The 12,075-nt window shown below is 34.2% G+C and overlaps 1 protein-coding gene across 5 annotated transcripts in view; it reads left to right on the forward strand.

Annotated features, from left to right (window-relative positions):
• The window catches only part of RIF1 (replication timing regulatory factor 1), a 67,229-nt gene that overhangs the window by 19,388 nt on the left and 35,766 nt on the right, over positions 1 to 12,075 (forward strand). For all 5 annotated transcript variants that reach the window (XM_024574607.4, XM_024574674.3, XM_045183016.3 and 2 more), the window contains exons 13-20: positions 52 to 162; positions 799 to 861; positions 1,126 to 1,226; positions 3,190 to 3,276; positions 3,874 to 3,947; positions 4,408 to 4,588; positions 5,800 to 5,907; positions 6,483 to 6,632. In XM_024574607.4, the coding sequence (XP_024430375.2) occupies positions 52 to 162; positions 799 to 861; positions 1,126 to 1,226; positions 3,190 to 3,276; positions 3,874 to 3,947; positions 4,408 to 4,588; positions 5,800 to 5,907; positions 6,483 to 6,632 (875 nt within the window). The remainder of the gene's footprint in view (positions 1 to 51; positions 163 to 798; positions 862 to 1,125; positions 1,227 to 3,189; positions 3,277 to 3,873; positions 3,948 to 4,407; positions 4,589 to 5,799; positions 5,908 to 6,482; positions 6,633 to 12,075) is intronic.

Here is a 12,075-nt window from a genome sequence, read left to right on the forward strand (position 1 = left end):
TTATTTTGTAAAACTTTGGTTTTACATAATTGTTTCTTTTTCCTCTTCTAGAGCCACTTGAACATCCGTTAATCAGCACCTCTTCTTTTTTCTCCAAATACGCAAATACACTTATCACTGCTGTTCATGATAGCTTTGTCGCAGTTGGAAAAGATGCTTCTGGTAAATATTTAAGATTATTTGTTCAAAAAATCAATATATAGTGTCATCTATTGGTTAGATTGTGCTATAAGAGCAATTTATAATTAATCCTCATGGTAACCTTTTGTGTTACTCAGTTTTGCAGATGAGGAAATTTTATTGTTCTGAGGAATAAATAACTTTTGCAAAGTCAAGTAGTACGTGGTAGAGCCGTGATTCAAACAAACCCAGTCTTTGTTAATCTAAACTCCTGTGTTCAAAAGCCTATCAAATAAAGAGAAGAAATACCATAAATAAAATAGTTTGCTTTTTAATTGCTGTGGGAAATTTTTTTCTTTTGGTTTTCAGGTATCCTGATCTTTGTTTTTCCTTGTCTCAAAAGTTAAACATGTTCAATACAGAAAAAACATGATGGAAAGAAAGAAAAGAATTAAACATAGTTACATGACCTGGTGTTAATATGTTACAGTCCTTTTTGAAAACACATTTCTTGCTAAATAAAAAGTAGGTGATAGTGTTTTATAAACTGATTACAAAATTCAACATGAGGAGAATCATATTCTTTATTAATTATTTAATTTATTTTAGTTTGAGGATGAAGAGGGGTGCCATTGCAGTCATCTTTGTTCTGAAGTACTTTACATTGTCTTTTGACAGATGCAGTTGTCAGTGCTATTTGGAAGGAGCTAATTAACTTGGTGAAGTCAGTTATTGAATCAGGTAAGCACCGTAATACTGATTAAATGAATTTCATAGCACTCAGTGTGTTACTTGGCTTTTATATAAATTTATTTTAAAATAATTTTTTGAAGTACAGCTTTCAGAATTTTACCAAAACACTTTGTTGATTTAATAAAAAACCAATTTTCAGTCTTTTAAATTTTCAGTATTTTTAGGGGTATATTTTTACCCCTAAAAATACTTGTATGTTTAGATTGCTTGTTGATAGGTAACAACTTTTGCCCTCCTTTTGCTTGTTCATAGGTAACAAAAAAGAGAGACCAGGTTCTGAGGTTTTGACCCTCTTATTAAAATCTTTGGAAACCATAGTGAAATTGGAGGTATTTCCTATATCGAAAATACTGGTAAGTACAATACCTATATGTTGGAATTTAAAAAACCACACTGAATTTTATATTGAAGATACTTGCGCAGGTCATGTTTTGGGAAAACATATCAAGTATTAGGAGTTTGGCCCTATAATAAGTACTGTTCCTTTGACTTTTGAGTCATTTAAAACTAATAAAGCAAATTGGCTGTATCAGCAGCTATAAAAATCTTAATTGTGATAAGAAAAAGGATAAGCTACATAAAGTTAATATAAGGGACATTAAACTTGAACTGGAGACACTCACATGAATGCTGATTTTATGACAAGACTGCTAAACTCCATTAGTTGTTACTTTGTATATTTAAAAACGTAAATAATAATCTTGTGGAGCTTTCGTGCTTTAAATGAACTCTCTTTAACCAACATATTGATATTGGTATTAAACATCTCTTTCATCCTATATAGTAGAGAAGGAAAAAGCTAATTAGATACACTTTTTATAAGAGTGAGTCTCCCAAAGTAATCTGTAGATGGAGCAAATGATACCCTTACATAAATTCTGAGTGTTTCCTTTATGTATTGTTTCAGTATCTGCTGTGGCAGTAGAGCAAGAGCTTTGGAGCTGACCAGGTTGAATCTCAGCCTATTTATTAGCTGAGTAAAGTTGGGCAATTTATCTACTCTCTTGCTTCTGTAAAGAGAGAATTCAGTGTTCTAACTAAATGGGTTGATAAATGCAGAGCACTATGGGCAGGAACAAAATAAATGAGTTAACAAATGCTACTTATTATTTTGAGCATATGTGAAGCATGTTTTTACCAACATAAGCCTTTTTTGTTGTATATGTCACTTTAGTTAATTAAATAGTTCAGGTTAAGTAATACTTTGGGACAGCAGTTTGCTAGGCTCTGTCACATTTGAGAGATGTGTCTTAGATTCAGCTTTTAGCAATCCTTCGAAATACTAGCTTTTGGCCCTGATAGATATTGCTCAGTTGGGCATAATCCCACAAAGTGAAAGGTTGCGAGTTCAATTTCTGATCCAGGCACATGCCTGCATTGCAGGTTTGGTCCCTGGGCAGGATGTTTATGAGAAGGAACCAATCAATGTTTCTCACATTGATGTTTCTCTCCCTGACTGTCTCCTTCCCTTCCTCCCTTTCCTTCCCTTCCCTTCTCTATAAATAAGTAAAAAAAATTTTTTTTTAAAAAGAAATACTTGTTTCTGGTACTACTAGTGAGCACATAATTCATTGAAGAATTTTTTTCTAATAATAAAAGATAGAAATAGCCTCAAGAGCCATTAAGAGAAAAATGTTTGCATAAATTATGCACATTCCTGTAGCATGTCTACATATATTGATGTGAAAACAACACAGATGAAGAAGGTGAGTTTCATAGTATGTCATGGTATGTCAGTAATGGTATGAAAGTATGATAGCCACACCTTGGAAGATTATGTTGCCTTTTTTTTTTTTTTAAGATTTTACTTATTTTTAGAGACTGGAAGAGAGGGAGAGAAACATTGTGTGGTTGCCTTTTGAGCGCCCCCTACTGGGGACCCAGCCCATAACCCAGGCATGTGCCCTGACTGGGAATCATACCAGTGACCCTCTGGTTCACAGGCTGGCACTCAATCCTCTGAGCCACATCAGCCAGGGCAAGATTATGTTTTCTTAGTATAATTACATATATGGAAATTTAAAGGGTCTAGAAAAATACACTCTAAACTTCTATTAATCATCCCTGGAAATAAGGACTTTGTTGTTTTGGGGCTTTTTGGTGGGTTTTTTTTTCCGTTACTTAAACTTTTTAAACTAATGTAAATATATTCACATTGATATATAAACATTACTATATTTGAAGTTTTTCAACTGATGTATTTAATGAAAATATAACATTGTTAAATTAAAAATATAGTTAATGCTACTAGATTTGTACTATGTAAAGTACTGATTTTTATGAATGATGTATAACAAAACCTTTTGTCTTTCTTAGGTCCTCATGGAAATTACAATTAAAGGACTTCCTCAGAAAGTACTAGGTTCACCAGCATATCAGGTTGCTAATATGGACATTCTTAATGCAAGTATCTTAAATATAATTATATGATTAAAATGAGCCAAGAACAAAAGTTCTGTGATTTCTTTTTTACTATTTCTGATTACTGTTTCTTAAAATAGACTTAGATTGTAAAATTTTTGAGAAAATTGGATTTGCTGATTATGTTAAAATTGATAGGCAAAGAAGTTAATGTAAATAAATATGGCACTATTAATGGAACTATTTTCTGGGATTAAAAAAGGGTTTCAGAAGGAAAGTTTTCATTTGCTTGTATATAGTCATAGTGCTGGTTACTGTTACAAATTTTAGAAGTTTTTAGTGACATGGGCTAAATCGTGAAATGTATTTGATATCTGCAGACTTATTGGTACAGCAAGTTTTAAGTTAACATTCTTTTTTATATCTGGAATCTCTCCATTTTTCAGTGTAGATGGAACAGCTATGGTAAAAACACAAAGAGCTTGGATAGTTTACTCAAATACATTTGTTATCTTTATTTTGTTACCTCCTAAGTAATGTGAAAAGTTAAATTTCAACCTTAACAGTATCATGTTTCACATAGTTGATTGTAGAAACCAAGTACAACAAGATTAACTGCAATCTCCTATCTTTCTTCAGGGAACTCCTGCTTTGTTCTTAATTCAGTTAATTTTCAACAATAATCTCTTGGGATATGGTGTAGAAGATGAAAGGTAATTTAAACTGAAAATATTCTTGTTTTTAACTGGGTGTTTTGGGGTTTTTGTTTTTGTTTGTTTGTTTGTTTAAAGAGAGGAAAGGAGGAGAGAGAGAGAGAAACATCTATTTGTTGTTCCACTTACTGATACATTCTTTGGTTGTTTCTTGCGTGGGCCCTGACTGGGAAATTGAACCTGCAACCTTGGCATATCTGGACAGTGTTCACCCACTGAGCAGTGGGGCCAGGGCTAAAAGTAACCTTTCTGTTTATCTTGGAAAGGTGGTTATGTGATGCATCAGATTCCTTTGACCTAATACTCTATCAAATTTTTTTTTAAAAATCAAAAATAAGATTTGAGATTCACTTATTTCTTTGTCAGTTAGTTTTAGAATTTCGTCGTAGTGTACTTAATGTATTTTGACAAAAAGTACAGGTTAACTCAGGTAACTCATGGTTCAAAATTTTTTCTTCAGGTTTTTTCTTAATCTGGAAATACTTGTAGGTTGTGTTCTTTCTGGTCCAACTTCACCACTAGCTTTCAGTGATTCTGTTTTAAATGTTATTGATCAAAATGCAAAGCAGTTGGAGAACAAGGAACATCTCTGGAGAATGTGGAGTATTATAGTCACCCCATTAACTGAATTGATTAATCAGGTATGATATAAATTTGCTACATATTTATGTTTCCCCAAAAATGTAAGGAAATTTTTTTCTAGTTAGAGCATACGTGGAAATGAATAGAAGCTTGAATTTGAATAGAAGGTATTAAATAGTTTTTCCTGTGGGGTTGGTTAATTTTCTATTCTTTGGATTAGTTGATTTCTTTTCATTGCATTTCTGCTTTATTGTTTAAGAACGTATAATTTAAGGGCAACTAATCAGGTCTATTTTCTCCAGTAGAGGTTATGAAACCAGAAAACTCACATATGATACATACAAATTTCATATTTGTATCTTGGATTCTTTCAATGTTTGTATTATGGGGAATAATAATGGTCATCTTGACTAGACTAGACCAGGATTCCCAGGATCAAGCCATGTTGGTGAAGCCATATAGTAGTACCTAAATCAATAATCTGTTGAGCGTTGATTAACCCTTATATTTATTTAAATATGTGGCAATATTTGGAGGGAATGGAGCTCAAATTCTATCACTTCTGGTGGTTTGTCAGCTGCTTTATCAATATTTAAATGGAAGTATTCTTTGGGAAATATTTCACCGTAACTTTGAAGTTAAGTAATGACTCCATAGAATTTATTATGTGATAGTTCAGTAGCCTTTATTTTGGCTACCCAGCACATCATTAAACATAGTGCTTCTGGAAGAAGATAGTTTGCATTCTTAGTTTCCCACTCTTTGAGGAATAGCCAGGCGCTTTTTTTTTTTTTTTTTGTAAGGCCTTGCCTTCAATGCTACCTTCAATGTATAGTAAAAGACTGGAGGACTTGAAACACAGTGCATGCTTCCCAGAGTTGCTGTAACAAATTTCCAAATCTGGTGGCTTAAAACAAAATGAATTTGTTCTCTTAAAGCTCTGAAGGCCAGAAATTCAAAATAAAGGTGTTGGCAGGGTTGTTCTGGATCTTTGAGAGAGAATCTCTTCATACCTCTCTCAGCTTCCATTGGTCATTGGCAATTTTTGGTGTTTCCTGGCTTGTATAATCATTAATCTTCAGACTTCATCATCCCCTGGCATTCTTGTATCTTCTCTGTCTGAAATTCCCCTTATGAGTATGCCAGTTATTAGACGAGGTGTTAGTTTACCATCTCTTGAACATCTCAACATTGGGGGACACAATTCTGTTACTTACGACACTGGAATTAGATGATAATTTGTCTAACCTCATAATTTTTCTTGTTTCAGACCAATGAAGTAAATCAAGGTGATGCCTTAGAACATAATTTTAGTGCCATCTATGGTGCATTGACTTTACCAATAAATCATATTTTTTCACTACAGAAATTTCCAGTGGTAAGGCAATGTCAAATTTTTACTTACGGAATTTGCATTTTTCTGAAAACATTATTGCACCCATTATAATGAACTTCTCCAGTAATTTTTCCTAAAATAAGACTTTCTCATGACAATATAAGGAAGGGGTGCCAAACTCATTTCACCAAGGGCCACATCAGCCTCGCAGTTGCCTTCAAAGGGCCGAATGTAATTTTAGGACTGTAAAAATGTAACTAATCCTTAACAGTTGAACGAGACTGCTGCTGGGTAGAAACAAGGTGCCAGGCTAGATAAAACAAGGTGGAGGGTTGGATTCGGCATGCAGGTCTTGTGTTTGCCACCTCTGATAAGGGAAAGGAAAATGGTGAAGAAAGTTCCTTTTAACCTTTAATAATTGCTGGTATTGTGGCATTATTACAATTCTTCCAGTAGAACACTGTTGTGGGGGTGGGGGACAAACTTACTACCCTATGCTAGCTTCTTCCATAACACTTTAATGTTACATTGTTTTTAAAAATGTTCACAATGTATTCTACTAGGTGTTTGACATGTAAATAATACATTTAATATATATTTTTTACTATTATTGTTAGGCCACCATGAAAATCTTACTTAGAACTTGGTCGGAATTATATAGAGCATTTGCCCGCTGTGCTGCTTTGGTGGCAACTGCAGAAGAGAATTTGTGCTGTGAGGAGCTTTCTTCCAAGATAATGGCCTGTTTGGAAGATGAAGACTGTTCAGTGAGTTTATCCTGATACTGACCTTTTTTGTATTTAAAGGATTATTTTCAAGTAAATGGAAATAACATTTATGAGCTAATCATGCACTAATGCTTTTCATTTACAAATGACTGAGGTAATACATAAAACAAGTAACAGCTTTGGGGAAAAAATTTTGCTTTTGGACTCAAAGGTCCATGTTTCAGGACTGTTAACAGTGATGCACTTTTACTGCTCTGACATGTACCTACTTGTGCCATTCTACATTATTAGTACAAGAACCTTGCTGTCCCAGACCTTCCTTTCTCCTATCTGTTAGAACGTTAAAGTCAGTCCTTTGGAAATTGGTAGGCTTATATAGGTTCCTTTTCACTCCTTTCTCTTAATAAAAAGGACAACTGCAGTCAACAGTTTAGTGTGTATCATTCTAGAATAGACCTCTTTCTTTGTATTTACACATATAATTTACATGCTTATACTCTCATGTATACATTACTGCTATTATTGGTTGTATTTATTGCTGTTGAAGCATGCTTTTTCATCAGAAAAGATGGATTTCTAGCTCTTGATAGCAGTTACCACTGGTGAAAAGAGTAGAGGTATCTACCAAGAGCTAAAAATCTATCTTTCCAGGTTTTAAAATACATTTACAATATCCTCCTTTTAAAAAATACTGTCACAATTCTGATTATTGTATTTTGATATGATAGAATTTTGTAGTGAATTTAATCTTATTACTCTTGTTAAAACACTTGCATTTGGAGTAAAATATAAACTGTTTGCAACTGTCCGTGAGACTTTTGCTTCCAAGGGATCTAATTTAATTAGCTTATTAATTTCCATCAGAGTAGTTTGTTATTTGCTTTCCGACAGTTCTCTCAAAAATCATTTCTATACTTTATGTGTTACTTCACTCATACTCCATGAGGTTAGGGACATTTGTCTTGATGTGTATCCCTGGCTTTTATCTAGTGCATAGACGGTGATTTTGTTAAACGTTTTTGTAGCTATTAGGGGAAAAGTTGACCTCGGTTTTCACCTTTTAAATATTGTCTTGCTTAGGTTTAGTCTTTGTTTCCTTCTGGAAGAAATTTATAATTTATAAAGTTTTGTAAAATGCTCTGACAAGGTTTTACTTAGCATTTGGTTGTTTACATTGAATTCAAAGATTAATTTGTAAAATAATTTACATTTTATAATGTTGAATCTTTTCATCCAGGAATATTTGTGTCCATGTATTTAGTTCTTCTAAAATTAACCTAATTAAGTTCTTTATTTTTGGTAGTTTTAAAGCTATTTTTCAGCTATTTTAAATGGTACCCACACTTCAATATCCCCCACACCCAGTACTGGAGTACAGTCATGCACCACATAACATTTCATGCAACAATGGACCACATATATAATGGTATACCGTATAGTCCAGGTGTGTAATAGGCTGTATCATATAATTTGTGTAAGTCCACTCTAATGTTACAACTGTGATGAAATCACCTAATGATTCTTTTCTTAGAATGTATCCCTATCATTAAGCAAAGTGTGACTATATATAAAAGCTGTTCCTATTGTGCATTTTCGTATATTGTGATGTGGATCCCGGCTACATGGGATCAGTGTATTGTGTCAGCAATGGACAAATTTCACATGGACTACAGAAATCCTCTGGAGAAAAAGGGATGGCAGGGCTACTCTCTAAGGGAGAGGGCAAGAGGGCCTGAGGGACCGAGGTCCCGACCCCTGCCTGGACAGGCTTTTATTGCTTTTCTGGGTACATTACATTGAGGATGATCCTCAAAATTTTATTGTTTTTCTGGGTACATTACATTGAGGATGATCCTCATTTACTAGGTTTGCTGTAGGTGATTACCTTTTACAGATAACAAAGGAAAGAAGGTTGCTAATTACTTCAAAGAGAAGGATGTTACAGCTCAAGGGGAAAAGTGGTTGTACTGGTTACACTCCATACTTGTGTGGTTTAGCACAGACTTTAGGAAGTTCAAGATACTGAGTAAACATTTGCTGCCTCAATACAGGAGAGGGAGTTTTAGCGAAAGCAAGTCTCATAGCAGCCTAGGTACAATGCAGGCCTGATTACCCACGGGAGAACCTGTCTGTGGGTCCTTTGTGCCCGACCTCACTCCCCACTGGCTTTTCTGAGTGGGGCTGGGCTGCATTTCCCACGCGCAGAACAGTTCCCTATAATATTGAACCAATCTTGTGTTCTTCAGATACCCGTTTTGGTCACATTGAAATTTTTTTAAAAATTGCAGATTAGAATTTTAGGACTTTTGTAAATATCTTATTCCTGTAGAGTTCCCCATTGTCCAGTTGTTTTATTATGGAGGTGCGAAGCTCTTGAATGATACAGAAAGTTAGAACTCGCTGCATTTGACCAGTTGAAATAGTGTAAAAAGAATTCTGTATCTATAGCTATATTGTTATTTTTGTTCTTAAGCTTTATTCCTGTTTTCTTGGTTGGAGTTCATAATCAAAGGCTTACCTATTTTTAAGTCTTAAAAAAAATAGTAGGTAGTTTTATTTTAATGATCATCACTACATCTAAAAATCACTGACAAATTCTATTGTATCAAAATATAAATAAACTGATGTTTTAATACACTGTATTACAAATGCATTAAAATCTAAGAAGATGAACTAATTTTTAAATTTTGTCATTATACACTGAATGGTTTTATTTCCATTTTCTGGGTAGTTTTTCTAGCTTAAGTCTGAAAGTTTTTTTCATCTTTTCCAATATAGACATCTATGACTGTTACTAGTGTTAGTAATCATAGAATATTAATTTTGATGTATTTCTCAGAACAGTTATTTAGAAGGGTGCTTTTTTCATTCAAGAGAATAGTGTCTCTATGTGACTATTTTATCATTAATTTCTGGTTTTGTTACTTTGTGATCAGAGAGGATTGTCTACATAACTTCTAATTTTGGACTCTTAATCTACATTATATCTTTTTGTTACAGTTTTTTTAAAGATTTTATTTATTTTTAGAGAGAGGAAGGGAGGGAGAAAGAGAGGGAGAAAAATAACAATGTGTGGTTACCTCTCATGCGCCTCCTACTGGGGACCTGGCCCACAACCCAGGCATGTGCCCTAGACTGGGAATTGAATTGGCAGCCCTTTGGTTTGAAGGCCAGAGCTCAATCCACAGAGCTACACAAACCAGGACAGGCTATGTTTCTTATACCCCAGATATTTCTTCATTGCTTTGCTTTATTGTATTTTATTTAAAAAAGGACTAATTGCAAACTTACATGTATATGACTGATACCTTTTCATCGAATGTGCAATCAGTTGGTTAATTACCATTTTTAGATTTCAGAAAATTTTTAGCAGAATTTTGAAGTCAAATTATTGTTCATTTGTTACAGCTACGGTAGCAAATACATTGTTGGACATAGTTTTTTTCTTCTTAACCTCTTTTTTTATTCTGTAAAGTTTTAGGATTTTTTCTTATTTTTGGAATTAAGACAGTTCACCAGTGTGTTGTGGGATATGTTTTTACATTGTTTTTAATACTTGATAAATGCTTTCAGTCTATTTTTAAATTTAATTTTTTTAAATTACCTTTTAGTCTCCTTATACCTTCCTTCCCCCAGCAGTCACCACACTGTTGTCCATGTCCATGATTCCTTTTTCCTTTTTGCTCAATCCCTTTGCACCTAACTCTGCCCCTTCCCCCACCACTAGCTGTCATCCTGTTCTCTATGAGTCTGTCCCACCTTTCCTTGTTAGTTCAGTTTGTTCATTGGATTCTGTATATGAGTGATATCATATAGCATTTATCTTTCTCTGACTGGCTTAGGTTACTTAGCATAATGTTTTCCAGGTTTATCCATACTGTTGCAAAGGGTAAAATTTTCTTTTTTATGGCCAAGTAGTTTCCATTATGTAAATGACCCATGGTTGTTTTTCCTGCATATCTATTGCTAGACACAGAGCTGCTTCCATGTCTTGGTGACTGTAAATGACACTGCATTGAACATAGGGGTGCTTATGCTCTTTTGGAATAGTTTGGGGTTCCTTTGGATATATTCTCAGAAGTGGGATTGCAGAGTCAAAAGGCAGATCCATTTTTAATTTTTTGAGATATCTCCACACTGCTTTCCACAATGGCTACACCAATCTGCATTCCCACCAGTAGTGCAAGAGGGTTCCCCTTTCTCCACATCATTTCCAGCACTTTTTTGTTGATATATTGGTGATAGCCATTCTGACAGGTGTGAGGTGGTGTCATTGTCATTTTAATTTGCATCTCTCTGATGATTACTGATGTTGAGCATCTTTTCATATGTCTACTGTCCATCTGTATATCCTCTTTAGAGAAGTGTCTATTCAGGTCCTTTGCCAATTTGTTAATTGGGTTGCTTGGTTTTTTGCTGTTGAGTTTTATTAAGTACTCTATAAATTCTGGATAGTAACTCCTTATCAGATGTATCAGCAAATATGTTCTCCCATTCTGTGGGTTGTCTTTTTATTTTGTTGATGATTTCATTTGCTGTGCAAAAACTTTTTAGTTTGATGTAGTCCCATTTGTTTATTTTTTCTTTTTTCTCCTTGCCTGGGGAGATGAAGCTGATAAAAATTTTCGACAACATCATGAGTTTTGGTTGCCTATGTTTTTTTCTAGGATTTTTATGGTTTCTCGTCTAACAAAGTTAAGTCTTTGATCTATATTTAATTTATTCTTGAGTGTGGAGTAAGAAAGTGGTCGTTTCATTTTTCTGCACTTATTTATGTGATTTTCCCAAATCATTTATTGAATAAAATCTTTACCCCTTTGTATGTGTTCACTTCCTCTGCCAAATATTGACTATACAGATTGGGTTTAATTCTGAGCTCTTTGTTCTGTCCCATTGATCTATGAGTCTGTTTTTATGCCAGTGCCATTCTGTTTTGATTACTGTGGCCTTAGAGTACAGTTGGTTATTAGGTAGCCTGATTCTTCCCACTTTGTTGGCCCTTCTCAGGATTGCTGTTGCTATGCGGGGCCTTTTGTGGTTCCATATAAGTTTTGAAATATTTATTCAAGTTCTGTGAAATATGTCATTAGAATTTTGATAGGAATTTCATTGAGTCTCTAGATTGCTTTGGATAGTATGGATATTTTAATGATGTTAATGATTCCTATCCATGAACCCAGAAGTGCTTCCACTTATATCTTGTATCTTCAGTTTCTTTCTTCAGTACTGGTCTTGTAATATTCTCTGTATAGGTCCTTGGTTAGGTTTATTCTTAGGTATTTTATTCTTTTTGAAGCAATTGTGTATGGCATTGTTTTCTTGATTTCCCTTTCTGTTTGTTATTGGCATATGAAAATGCAACTGACTTCTGGATATTTTGTATCCTGCTACTTTGCTGAATTCATTTATCAGTTCTAGTAGTCTTGGTGGAATCTTTGGGGTTCTCTATGTACAGAATCATGTCATCTGTGAATGAAGACAG

The sequence above is a fragment of the Desmodus rotundus genome, chromosome 2 (assembly GCF_022682495.2).
Source record: "Desmodus rotundus isolate HL8 chromosome 2, HLdesRot8A.1, whole genome shotgun sequence".
Lineage (NCBI taxonomy): Eukaryota > Metazoa > Chordata > Mammalia > Chiroptera > Phyllostomidae > Desmodus > Desmodus rotundus.